General features: G+C 34.4%; 1 protein-coding gene across 1 annotated transcript; it reads left to right on the forward strand.

Annotated features, from left to right (window-relative positions):
• The first annotated feature begins 157 nt into the window (after positions 1 to 157).
• itgb3bp (integrin subunit beta 3 binding protein) lies at positions 158 to 14202 on the forward strand. The gene is made up of 10 exons (XM_067373971.1): positions 158 to 234; positions 2768 to 2804; positions 3019 to 3091; positions 3390 to 3459; positions 4720 to 4798; positions 5603 to 5690; positions 5865 to 5921; positions 10803 to 10851; positions 12080 to 12186; positions 13365 to 14202. Exons 1-10 carry the CDS (start codon positions 230 to 232, stop codon positions 13484 to 13486), a joined length of 687 nt encoding a protein of 228 aa, XP_067230072.1. The 5' UTR covers positions 158 to 229; the 3' UTR covers positions 13487 to 14202.
• The last annotated feature ends 465 nt before the right edge of the window (positions 14203 to 14667 follow it).

Raw genomic sequence — 14667 nt, forward strand, 5'->3', positions numbered from 1 at the left:
ACATTTGGCAGGGAAACCTATCGTTACTCTAACAATATTATAACTCATGTCATTCTGTGTGAATTCTCTGGAAAATAGATCTAAACACTCTCCAATAGTTTAACAAGCACAGATGAGTGTTTCCGGGGAACTAAATTACTGCCGCACCGCGCCAAACTACAAATATAAGCGCCATTCTGTTTTATAACTTCATGAAAGAGATATCGACTTCAAGAACTATATATTTAAAATGCCGTAAGTTTATCCATTAATTTGGCTCACGTTTTTTTCAGAATTATTACCACTGTTTATATAATGTTAACTGCAGTGGCATTGTGTTCATGCTACCTTAACGAAAAAGTACAGTGATAATATAAGATGGTAATACCATGGTATTTTGCTGTCATGGATGCTTGCCAAAATAATATTAAATGATTACCATATTCATGATTTGTAGTAATACTTTTAAGACTACTATATAGCTAACATTTACCAGTCCATGAAACTATAGTAGTAGTTTTGAGGTACTTTTTGGTCTCCACGTAAGATAAACACTGAGAAATATATATATTTTTTACATGTATATATATATATATATATATATATATGGGCAATTCCAGCGTTATGGACGTGACATTTGGAGTCAAAACTTGAAATATAAATGCTCAAAGAATGCATTTAATAGCAACATATTGAACCGTCTATTTATATATTCATAATCCCTTACTAAAGGAGTCCAGACATTAGAAAAATGTCAGTCTACTCAACTGTTTTATTTTTTAGATGAGGGAAATATACAGCGTTACGGACGTGACAAAAAAAGTCACTAAGTTTTGGGTGACAACATATTTTTTAAGAATTCTGTGAATTACATTGCGCAAACCAAAAGTAATACTGCCCACCGAATAAAGAAGGGTTGGCTCTCCACAGAGCATAAAATAATAATTTTATTTCATTTTTCGTGTTCGCATTAATGAGGAAAAAACAACGTTACGGATGTGACAGTTTTCCGTTACGGATGTGACCGGTCTGAAAGCGGCACAGAAGACTGGTTTAAAACTGCTTTAAAACTTTCACAGAGACCTCAAGCAAGCATGTACACCACCAAATATTGAAATCTGGGATACCAGTATGGTAAGACTCCACAATTGATCAACTTTTTACTAAACTTTATACAAATGTAACGTTATACTCTGTAGTGCAAAAGGTTATAGATTAGACCTATTTCTCATGTTGACAAGCATGTGCGTTGTTCAAGAATCAATTTAGAGACCATGATTTTCCTTCTTACAGAACTGCATGCTAAAATACATTGACAAATATTAATGTTTATCATAAAGCAGTTTAAAATCGCATGTTTTCCCCACAGTCAGGTGAACCGATTGACACTATTGCCAATCGCAATCATGTCAGTTTTATGTTTTGTGTATGAATGACCACACGGTTTTTTTCGTCTAGTTTTCAGAGTTTAAAGCGGAGTCTTGAGTCAAAATGATCAAACTTTATTTCAAGTCAAAATTATTGCAATCGTATTATTTTCATTTTGTTTGATCGCGCGGATTGTGATCATTATAGGCTAGGCTATTCATTTTTAACCAACAGGTAACGCGACATCCCAATTCCCGAGGGAAGTGTCCTATGAGACACAATGCTCTTCTATAAGTTGTACTGTATCATATAGGCCTACCTTTTGATGTTCATATTTCGTTCTCTGGCAAGAGGAAGAGAAGATCGATTCATGTGCGCCTGATCCGCCGCTTACAGGCGCTGCAGAAGCTAATCTGTCACACGCCGTAGGCTATTAAAGAGCGACATCTATTGTTTAATTTTTGAAAAAAAAAAATAATAAAATCGACTGAATTTGAAAGTTAAACCTTTTTCATATTAAAACTAACAAAGCACAAAGAGTATTGCGATTATTGGGTATGTTCTGATATGGTAAGCCTGAAACAGATGATAGCAATATAAAGAAGCAAACTCATAGGATTTAATATGAAGCGTCCGTAACGGTCACGTCCGTAACGCTTATTATGGTTGTTCACAGCAACGTAGTGAAATGAATTGTTGATCCTAATAAGCATAAACATAATTTAGCTTTGCATATAAAGTTTCAAGTTATTTGCATTTATAATTGTTATATGACATAAACTTAATCATTAAAACGTTACGGACGTGACAGAGCACTGAAGCGTCCTGACCTCTTTATTCTAGCCCTTATAAATTCATCAGGCAGTGCTGTTATGACTAAATGAGTGTATTTATTTCTCAGGCATGTATCCATCTTTCTACACAATGCTTACTGCTAAAATTAAAGTTTAAAAAATGGGGTCTTTGATCCCTTTTTTGAAAGCATGAAATATGGTTGGTTGAAAATTTAATTTAAGCATTGTTACTTACCACATATATTGTGGATAAACAAGGCAATTTTCTTAAAATTTCTGTTAGAGCACATTAATACAGTATATTACAGACCTAAATGGACAATTTAAAAAGGGTTTTGTTCTTTTGGTTAAAACTTTTTTTTTTCATAGTAAAGATGACCTTTGCGTGGAATTGCCCATATATATATATATATATATATATATATATATATATATATATTTGTGTGTCTATATATGTGTGTATATAAATATATAATATATAATATATATATAGGATAAAAATATCAGTTTAAATAGATTTGAGTTTTTACAGTTCTAGAGAAAATCATGATTCATTCAAGATACTTAGTAAAAACCACTGTCTGCAAGAACAAAACATTAAGTAATGTAACTAATTTTCCATACAGTGTGAAGAGAGCCCTTCAGTTAGAAGACAAAGAAAACGTGAGTTCTTTTATCATGCACACATCAGCAAGCTTCTCTACCACTGACTTCAGATCAGAAATGGCTTTTTCATATTATTTTGATGTGTATTAGTTCAACCCATTATGACTTAATCATAAGTTATAAAAGAAAAGGAATAAGATTTTATTTCTTAAAAGTGCAATAAAAAAAATACCCAGACGTTTTTGAAGTATGTAAATGCTTTTTATTTTAGAGCCCCGCTAAGAGGCATGCACCAAACAGGAACTATTCGCCTTTGACTGGAACCCAATTGACAAAACCTGCAGGTACTAGAACCCACAGTCCATCAACTGTGTCCTCCTAGTCCTTTAAAAATCACATTTTGCTCCCCAGGAGTTTTAGTTTTTAATTTTTATTGGGAACAGAGTAAGATGTATGTGCTTTTGATAATCATCACCATAAACAATCCCCTGCTCGTGTCATGTTGTTTCCAAAATCCTGTACAGTAGGGGTCTCTTGTAATCCAGTGATATTGCATTTAGATTAGCTGTCTGCGTAGCCATTAATAATATCTTTGCTCATGCCGATTTGATAAATTGCTGACATTTAGTGCTTCATCAGCAGGTAATTCCAGAGCAGGTGGGAAGAAAACGAATCCCCCTCAAACAAAAGAGCCCATGACAGACGCTGAGAGGTAAGGATGAAGAAATGTCTTTTTAAACAAGTTGATGATTTCTATCATTTTAGTAATAATATTAAAGATTTAAATACAAAGTACAATAAAAAAGGAAAATGTAAAAATAAAAACACACTTATAATGTTTAAATAATGGCCCATGCTTTAAAATGTTAATGTTTTAATGCTGTTGTCGAGTTACTGTGTTCAACTTTTTATTTGGTTATGTTCGACAAAAACCAGATTGCCATCAAAGTCTATTTTTATGAAGCTACTAACATTGGTATAACTGGAGCAGTGGAACAGACAGAAATTTCTCCTCATTACTGGATATTTCCTTTGTCCCAGTTGGCTGATAGCCATTATGACTGATCAGAATTTAATGACAGGACATGGAGGGAGTTTCATCACCAGCCAAAAGCCTCGTTGATTTACATAGCACTAAAAATAGTTGGATAAGGAGAGTTTAAGAAAAGACCTATTTCCTCTCCAACGCATACTAACACAGAGCTCCGTGTGATCCATCAAGACAAGCATTAGTTTTGAATTTTATAGTGCAGTCATTTAAGAGGAAGCTAGTTAAATATATATAAAAACATCAATAAAGAGAGCGGGCTTATGATTCATTTAAGAAAGTATTCATTTGGTGAGTCAAACCCAAGAGAACTTCTCGTGCAAAATGTAGAAGAGATCTTGAGAGTGATTGGGCGAAGATCCTTGTATAAGATTTTGCCAACTCTTTAATATGTCTCCTAATATTTTTAAATGTGTATTAAAAATATATGAATATCTTATTCTTAGTCAGCTTGTCTCAAAGACTTAGTAAGGAATATGAATATGATATCCTATGTCCTTATCAAGCATATTCTGCAAGAATCTAATAATGTAATGTAATATATTTAATATAAAATTTTGCCATGCCTAATTAGCAATTCAAGAATAATAAAAAAAAAATCTGATTAATAAATAATGGATTAAAAATTAATGGTTACACTTTACAATAAGGTCCCATTAGTTAACGTTAGTTAATGCATTAACTGACATTAACTAACAACAAGCAATACATAACATTTGTTATAGTGTTTATTAATCTTTGTTAATGTTAGTTAACTCGTTAGCTCTGGTCCATTAAATAATATAATATATGCTTTTAAATTAATATTTTTTATTGTTAGTTAACAACTGTAGTTAACTAATTTTAACATATTGATCCTTATTGTAAAATGTTACTAAATTGTTTACTTTTTTTGTTGTTGTTGTTGTTTCCCCCCTCCCCCAGAATTTTGTTCCTCAGGTCTAAGGTGAAAAAGTCTCTCAAAGATCTCATGAAATACAGGCAACAGCTGGAAACATTATTGGTATGTAAATCGAATATAGTAGAAGACCACAGTGTATCATGTAGTGGTGTATGCACTGAAGGATTGTTTATAGACTGGCCAATTAGACTAAACTAGACTAGACTAGACTAAACTACTAGTACTAAACTACGACTAAATTGGTGTCTGAACCACCATTAAGGAGCTTCATACCTGCCAATATTTAAATTAGTGGTCGACCCATGTGCATTTTTATCTAAATTATTGCATTTGGTCCTTCAATCCTGAATATGTGGTACAGAGTTAGACTAGATTAAGCTTATTTTGATGTGTGTAGCCAACTACATATAAGGCATCTTATTGAGGTTGCACTTTTTTTTAAAGGGTTAGTTCACCAAAAAAAGAAATTTCTCACCCTCATGTTGTTCCAAACCCGTAAGACCTTCTTTCCTCTTCGGAACACAAATTAAGATATTTTTGATGAAATCCAAGAGGTTTTTTGACCCCCATAGACAGCAACGTGATTACCGTCATTACTTTATTCAACTGATTGTTGAATAAAGTCGTTATTTTTGTTTTGTTGTTCTCATCGCTTCATAACATTAAGGTTGAACCACTGTAGTCACATGGACCTTTACTACTTTTCTGGACCTTAAATGACTAATAATTACGTTGCTTTCTATGGGGGATAAAAAAACTTCTATCATCAAAAATATCTGAATTTGTGTTCTGAAGATGAACAAAGGTCTTGGAACAACATAAATGTGAGTACTTGATGACAGAAATTTCATTTTTGGGTGAACTAACCCTTTAACAGGAAAGCTGTACTAATGTGTTTGTCTTTAGCCAGTAGAGGGCAGTAGTGAGCTGAGGAGTCTCTTGCTGATCAGTCCTGCTGATCTACAAACTGAACTCAAAAGACATGAGAATCTGTGTGAGTCCTTTCTTTGAGTTTTCTGCTGTATATGCATAAACCACATAATGCAAATGTCTCACATCTCAAGGTCACTTTATAGACGCTGCTTAAACAGATTATTTGCTATTAAGGCTTTATGTGACAAATTCTTGCTTCATGTGAAACATTAAACTGATTTTTTTTGCTTTCCAGCTGCTAAAATTGCATCTTGTGCCCATGGAGCAGACACAAACAAGGGTCATTTTCAAGGTGAGTGAATTTGGGAAACAAATGAAAGTTTAGAATTGAATTCAAAAGTTTATTTATCATTTAAAAGCATGAACGATAACACTTATCTTAAGTGGATATCCAAACTTAGTAATTCTGTCTGATCAGATAGCAGCCAGTACACAATTAGTTATGTTTCAAATCTTGAATGTTTCCCCATCACAGCACAGTCTTTGTTAGACTCTGACACAAGGATAAGTTACGTCCCGTATTGAATTGATTCAAATTACTGTATGATGATTGTGACTTCATTGCTTTGCCTAAAAGAGCAAGAGAAAGAAAACATTTTGTGTTCCACTTATATGTGAGTCATGATTGATTTCAAGCACTGAAATTCTGGATCTTGGTCACATGGGACCTTTGAATAGCCATTTATGAGATTTGGTTTGTCAATGTGGCGTGCTCATAGACATTTGTCTCGATCTCTGCACAAATAAAAGGTTCTCTTTTTCTAAGAAAAATATTTCATTTTCCTAACACAAACAAGCCAGAACTCCTCTTCATGGGACAGAATTAATTAGATTATTTCAAGCACACATTCAGCCCCCAGCAAAGCTGCACTTGTGATTCAATCGCACAATGGTGATTTGTTGCAACTCAATGGTTGGATTGTGATGAAGTTCAGCATGTTTTTAAGATAAGGTCGGCTGAAATTGTTTTAATTAGTCACACTCAAGGACCCTTGCGTATATGTTGCTTGTAGCTCGACACCAAAGGAATGTCACAATCTTGATCACATGGTGGAGCATGAAATTTATCAATGTAGACAACAACAACAACAACAACAGCACAAGAGTGTTTTCACATTTACATCCCTAGACAGAGATTTGTTGAAATAAGACATTAAAACATATACTGACGATAAACAAAGAGTTATTTAAGGCTGCATAGGAGTGTAACATTCGATTGTGTGCATATTATTATATTATATTATATTATATTATATTATATTATATTATATTATATTATATTATATTATATTATATTATATTATATTATATTATATTATATTCATATATATGTTCAAAAGTTTGGGGGCATTATTAGTAAAATTATTTTTTTTTTTTTGGTAACACTTTAGTTTAGGGTCCAATTCTCATTATTAACTAGTTGCTTATTAGCATGCATATTACTTGGATATCGACTGTTTATTAGCATTTATAAATCACATATTAATGCCTTATTCTGCATGACCATATTCTGCATCCCTTAATCCTACCCAATACCTAAACTTAACAACTACCTTTCTAACTATTAATAAGCATTAAAGGTGCCCTATAATTGTAAATTGAATTTACCTTGGCATAGTTGAATAACAAGAGTTCAGTACATGGAAATGACATACAGTGAGTCTCAAACACCATTGTTTCCTCCTTCTTATGTAAATCTCATTTGTTTAAAAGACCTCCGAAGAACAGGCGAATCTCAACATAACATGCATGACGAACATTTTGTAAAGATTCATTTGAGGGTTATATTAGCTGTGTGAACTTTGTTTATGCACTGTTTTATAGTCGCGAGCTCGGGGGCAGGGTGCGCAAGGATTTTAAAGGGGCCGCAGCCTAAATCGGCGCATAGTTAATGATGCCCCAAAATAGGCAGTTAAAAAAATTAATTAAAAAAAATCTTTGGGGTATTTTGAGCTGAAACTTCACAGACACATTCAGGGGACACCTTAGACTTATATTACATATTGTGAAAAAACATTCTAGGGCACCTTTAATTAGGGATTTAGTGAGGCACAAGTTGTAGTAAATAGTTAGTTAATAGTGAGAATTGGGACCTAATCTAAAGTGTGACTGATTTTATTTTTTTATTAGTACATTTCTTCAGAAAGGAAGCAGTAAACTGTTCAAAAGTGACAGTAAAGACATAAATAAATGCTGTTGTTTTGAACTTTGTATTCATCAAAGAATCCTTAAAAACATCTCGGTTTCCGCAAAACTATTAAGCAGCACAACTGTTTTCAAGATTGATAATAAGAAATCACCAAATCAGCATATCAGAATGATTTCATAAGGATCATGTGACATTAAAGACTGGAGTAATGATGCTGAAAAAAGCTTTTCCAACACTATTATTATATTATATTATATTATATTATATTATATTATATTATATTATATTATATTATATTATATTATATTATATTATATTATATTATATTATATTATATTATATTATATTATATTATTAAAGTGCCCTAATATGGATTTTTGAAAATTACCTTTCATGTAGTGTGTAACATAGCTCTAAACGAATGAAAACATCCTGCAAATTTTTTCATCTGAAAGTGCACCGTATATAAAGTTATTGTCTCTCAAAAGAATGAGTCAACTCTGAGTCAATTAAACGAGTTGTTAGTAAAAACGAATCCTTAGCCGTTTCGTTGTGACGTCAAAACAAAACATTAGCATATTGCCCGCCCACTTATTGCACATGCAGACACCAGGGAAAACTTGAAACCCCTCAAACACTGCCAATACGTGAAGAATCAGTGGTTAAAGTTCATCTTTACAACGATACCACAGCAGTATAGCCCGACCCTTGTGCGGTGTTCCCGTCATTTTACTGACGACTGCCTCTTCAACCTAAATGTGTTCAACGAGGGATTCGTAAGCCGGTTGTTAGTGAAGGACGGGTCAGTAGTTTTATAATACAATGTAAGTGATGCAAGCACTGTATACTGTACTCCATGTACACCCATCACCACAGATTAGCGTTACGCAAAAGAAAGGTTTGGAAAAATGAATCGTTAACTGAATCGTTTGAGAGTCGTTGAGAAAATAAGGTAAAATAAATGCATATTATAAGACAATGGAAGAGTTTTTTGACCTTGCATGCTTGTAAACCTGTCGTTGGGGACTCCCAAAACAAAAATAGGAACCTTTCAAATGCCATAATTGGGGCAGTTTAATAAAAGTATAATAATATTATATTCATATTTTAATTTGGCAATGATTTTCCTGTCATTTGTGTTATGAAATGCCTTTTTCTGGCTTCATCTGTGTTGGAATTGTAAACTTGTGAATTAGATTGGTGTGACAAAATCTAATTACTTGTCTCCAGGAAAAGATTGTGATTGTTCATGGAAACAATTTTTTTCACTGAAACACTGCTAAATAGGGACTGTGTCAGTAAGCAGTTTCAGTTATCAAACTGAACATCAGAGTATGTTTCGTTCCAGTGAAGTTTTTCTTTTCTCATTGCATTTTAGTAGGATTTTGAAATGTTTTAAATTTGAAAGTTTGAAATGACCTCATTGAAGTTCCCTAAATTGTGTTTTTTGCCAGAAGAACTATTTTTTGCAGCAACATTATTACGCTTTAAATAAATGATACTTAAATGATAATTACAGTAAATAAATGCATTGTACTTTATGCAAGCAGTTGAAGATAGTTCAAACTCTTGAAAACTCTCTTGGGACACCATTAGAGCCTGGCCCAGATCATTAATACCCTGGATTTCATAGAGACACATCATTGCTATTAGAGTTCTCAAACACTCAGTGTCACTTGAGCCATACAGGAGCTGGTGCGGATGACATATGATGGCAAGGATATGACACTACTCGTGTAAAAGCAAGCTGAGCACCAGGCAGCGTGATACCGCCAAGACAGCTGAGAAAATCCACAAGGATATTTTAACTTTGACAGGCAAACCACTGAATCCATGTCCCTAACGGAAGCCCTTTCCAACCCCCGGAAATCATCTAATGGCTTCCCAAAACATAACCTTGGGTGAAAGGGCAAATCGCGAGCAAGATGTTTATGGCAAAACTGACAAAAGTTTTTCCCAAGCATTCTAGAGTGGCCATCCCTCCTAAACAATCAGACCATCTATAAATTTTCTGGCTTATTCAGGCATTACCAAGTCCGGAGCCTCACGTTACATGTTGCTGATGAGCGCAAAATGGAAAAAGAGAGAGCGCAATAATTCTGAGGCAAGTTTGTCGCCTGGACCGAGGGTATTGATTATTTCTGTGTGGCGAGAGATTTGGAAAATTCAATTAAAGGAGCTGAGCAAAGGATTCATAAATCGGCCCCTGCCTCCACCTTTTCTACGCCCATACAGAGACATTGTTATGTTCTAAATCAATGTTGCACTTCACAATATATTTTCTTTGGAGCATGAAAATAAATAACATTTAAACAGTTCTGCTTACCGCTGAAACAAATTTTATCTTCACCAAAGCCCTCTCCGTCTTCAAGCGGTGGCCTCCGTACACATCAGCAGATATAGTAACGGATTTTTATGGCAAGTTTTCCATAAGAAAATCCTATATAATATGAATTTTGCAATGACAAAATGAGAAGGAAGGGGACAGATCAGCAGTATAAAAATTGATCAGGCCGCAGATGGGGTCGAGCTGTGGGAGATTTGTAAGACAGCCTTAATAGACTGTATTAAAAATTCCTTAAAATGTAATAAAACAAATAGGTTTTTGGTTCTTGGCTGGGACGGGGTCACAGACCCTGCTAATGCCACATCAATCCTGGGCTGCTGAAGGATAAATGGGGTCTGTTTGGGGAACATTTTAGTCTTTTTGATGGAAAACACCAGCACAATTAAAGGGCTGCTGTATATTAGAGGGCTTTGGGTGGGGAGGGTGAAGTTGAGCAACTCTCAGCTTGTGTTTTGGTCTCTAATACGAATGCCAGTTATGTTCACACACATCCTGCTTTCAAAGGCATTTCAGATCATTTGCATTTAGATCATCTGGCTGTGACAGCCGCAGCAGTCTACAAAATCTAGGACTGATGGTATGATTTGCCTGATAAGTTACATTCATTCATGTATTCGCAAAATGATCTAGTCTCTTAAGCTAGATAAAGTGTGTATTAATCTATGTTGCTTTTACAGGGTTGAAACAGACTGGCAGCTCTTATGAATTTCTCAAGAAAATCTTAAGGTATGTTTTTTTCTTTCTTTTTTTTTCTTCCAACCTGGGTTATCATTGTACTCTCTGAAACTCGTCATATTACATAGATTCTGAGTAATCCTACAATTATACGGTAATAAGTGGTGTTTTTATAGAGTAGGGTTGGCTGTTTTGACTTGACCCAACCTAGCAACCACCCTGAACACTCTAGCAACTACCCAAAACCCCCTAGCAACATGCTCACAATCACTCAGAACACTTTAGCAACCACAATTAGTGTTGATTAATCGCATCTAACAAAAGTTTGTGTGTGTGTATATATATATATATATATATATATATATATATATATATATATATATATATATATATATATATATATATATATATATATATATATATATATATATATAAATATGTGTGTGTGTGATAACAGCACTCCAACCTCTTTTCACCATTTGTATCAATCCACTTGAAGTGACTGTCATGGCGGCTGAGCAAATCCACTGTATTTTTTACAAATACTACACTTGTACCACGAACTGTAGTTTTTTAGGCGGGAATGTAGTTGTTTAGACCTAAACTATGTGACTCATATTTAATCATAGCGCCTATTTTACAATTAGTTTAGACGTTTTTGGAGATGCGAGTTCCAGACCGTCAACAGCCGCTCAGTGCTCGTGTACCCGCCGAGAACAGCTTCATCTTGGCCAGCACTTCATGGATTTGCTGCTTTGTCTTATAGTGGTTAATCATGAGATATAATTCAACTATAGCCGAATCAGAGCCATGCTGATATACAGCCACATCGCACTGCTACTCTTGTGATATCTATATATATATATATATATATATATCACGACAATTTGATTTGTCAGCACTAATAAAAATACATTTATTTTTCTATTTTTATTTAAATTTCCAGCTTTCATTTCAAATGAATCACACTACCGTTCAAAATGTGTTCAAGTAATCCTGAAAAAAAGTACCACATGTTCCACCAAAATATTAAGCAGCACAACTATTTTTAACATTGGTCATAGTAAGAAATGTTACTTGAGCACCAAATGAGCATATTAGAATAATTTCTGAGGGATCTTGTGACACTCAGGGCCGGATTATCCATAGACAGGATTGGACGAGTGCCCTGGGGCACCAGCCAATAGGGGGGCACCGAGTGATTAAGATAATAAAACCAAAGACTGTTACTGAGTTTTTGAAATGAGCGCATACGTAACAACAACCCCCTCCTTCACAGCTCATTTCAAGGGAACGCCTCCCAAAAGTTGTGCACGAGTATTGGAACACGAGTGTTTACCACCGGCATGTCGTGTGAGTGGATTCATTATGTCGGACTCACCGCAGGTAACTCATAATCTGCAGTTGTTACTCCTGTCTCCTGACAAAAACATTGCATGTGGCGCCTGTGGAGTGTGGAAAGTTACTGGAGCGCGCAGCTGCGCACGTCTCTCACAAGGAACGTCACGGCAGTGATTGACAAGCCAGAGAGCCAATCGTTTACGCGATGATCGCGCAAAGATTGGCTGATGTTTTTAAGGCCCTACCTCATGCACAGATGATGTATATTAATATTATTCCTTTCAGTGCACCTAATAAATAGTCTTTTATCAGTTAGTAAAGACAGTTTCAAGTAATATTGCAAAAATGTATAAAACAAAACATCCTCTTTAGCACCTTTAATCACAAAAATGAAAGTGCCCTTTAGTTTGTGGTCGCATTGCGACTTCAAATGTGGTCACCCTAGGGCACTACACTGTGTTAATCCGGGCCTGGTGACACTAGTAATGGATACTGAAATATGTAAAATATTTAAAAATAGAAAAGTTACTTTAAACTTGAATATTTCACATTATAACAGTTTTTTCTGTATTTTCGATCAAATAAATGCAGCCTCAGTGAACATAAGAGACTTCTTTCAAAAACATCTAAAAAATCTTACAGACCCCAAACAGCGGTAGTGTAATTCTATCAATCTATTTAATCTTAGTCTTAAATATTCATTTAATATGCCAGAGATTTACAAAGACTTTTACACACAATATGCTTTTTTTCCCCATGTAATACTATGCGCAGTTGCAAATGGAACGGTTCTCGCTTTGGCAGAGCTGCAGCTTACTGTCAGCGTGTTTGATGTACACTGAATGTCCTGTCAGTCTGAAAGCGCCGAGATGTCTGAGGAGGCTGTCAGTCTTTCCGGCGTAGTCAAAATGAGACAGCGCCGCCGACACCTTGCCATCCCATCTCAGACACATTTACATTGAATCCATTCTCTGAAAGGCTCCCCCCCACCCCCTTTCACCGTGAATCTGACAAAATGTTGATTCTACAATACACGGTGTGCTGCGTCTGTGTGAAAATAGTGTTCTTACTGCTGGCATACAGTCCCATTAGGACTGATGCGGAGAGAAATGTATGCATACACATATATTTGAGAAAGCAACAAAGGTGTTGAAAAACCACACACGCACAGATATACAGGAAGTAAGAGTATTCATTGTTGATCTGTCTCTTTATTTTGGCAGCCGCTGAGGGATCATTTCTCGATGTAGGACATGGGCGGCAGCTGGTAACCGTTCAAGGTGGATCACGTAACTCTCTCTTTATCGCTTCTAGAGGCTGTCTGAAGGACAAAAGCTTAAGCTGACCTAACAAAACACACACTTGTCACACACTTTGCATTGCTACGGTTGAGAAGAACAAGAATGGCATCTCAGAATTCAGCAATTTGGTCTGTTCGCCATGGGCTGTTAAAGTCACTGAGTTCAAAAGAGTTTCAAGATCTGTAACCAAGCACGGCATGGCCGACAGCAAGATATGGTTATTTAATATTAGCGCTGTCTATTAAAATTGTATCATGCACCCTGGCATTGGGACTTGCTGTTTGTTTTACAGTATATCGTGTAAGACAGTAAAAACAAAACCTGTTCATTCTTTCCTCATTCTATGTGTGTGTGTGTGTGTGTGTGCATGTGTGTCTCCAGACCTTGCTCAGGCTGTAACACACTAGCCCCTTTGTGACCTGATAACATTTATAGTTGTAATGGATTTTTTTAATGGCCGTCATTAACTCGAACAAAGAGGGGTGAAAAAGATTGCTTGTACTTTTTTCCCCTTGGTATTTCAGCTTTACAGCATTATGTTCTGATATGTCTGCTTCCATCATTTTTGTTTTACAGCTCATGAAGTTGAAGCATTTTAATGCATAGCTTTAGTACTAGCCTCACGTCTTTAGTCACTGCCAAGATGATTCCACTGTTAATAAATATTTTTCTTAAAATATTAAGATATTTTCTTTAAATATTTACTACTTGAAAAATAAATAAAATTCATACTTTTTTTTCTTAAGTTTGTTTATTTGATGCAAACTTTTGTTTAGGGCTGCATGATTAATCAGAATATATGATTTTTGATATGATATGGCTTAGTATGATTATCTAATCAGAAGCTGTGACTTAATTTAATAAATTGGCTTTGTTTCATAAATATTAATATTGTACTTTTGAAATTGTACTGAAAAATAAAATTAATATTGATTTAAATAATTTATTTTATAGTTATATTTAATAATTATAACAATTATTAATTTTTAGAAGAAAATATTTTAGCTGATGAAAATGTGCTTTATATACACACACATGTATGTATGTATGTATGTATATATATATATATATATATAAATAAATAATTGTATATGTTTTATATATATATATATATATGTTATATATATATATATATATATATATATATATATATATATATATATATATATATATATATATATATATATATATATATATATATATATATATATATAAACATATACAC

The sequence above is a fragment of the Chanodichthys erythropterus genome, chromosome 21 (genome assembly GCF_024489055.1).
Source record: "Chanodichthys erythropterus isolate Z2021 chromosome 21, ASM2448905v1, whole genome shotgun sequence".
NCBI classification, from domain to species: domain Eukaryota; kingdom Metazoa; phylum Chordata; class Actinopteri; order Cypriniformes; family Xenocyprididae; genus Chanodichthys; species Chanodichthys erythropterus.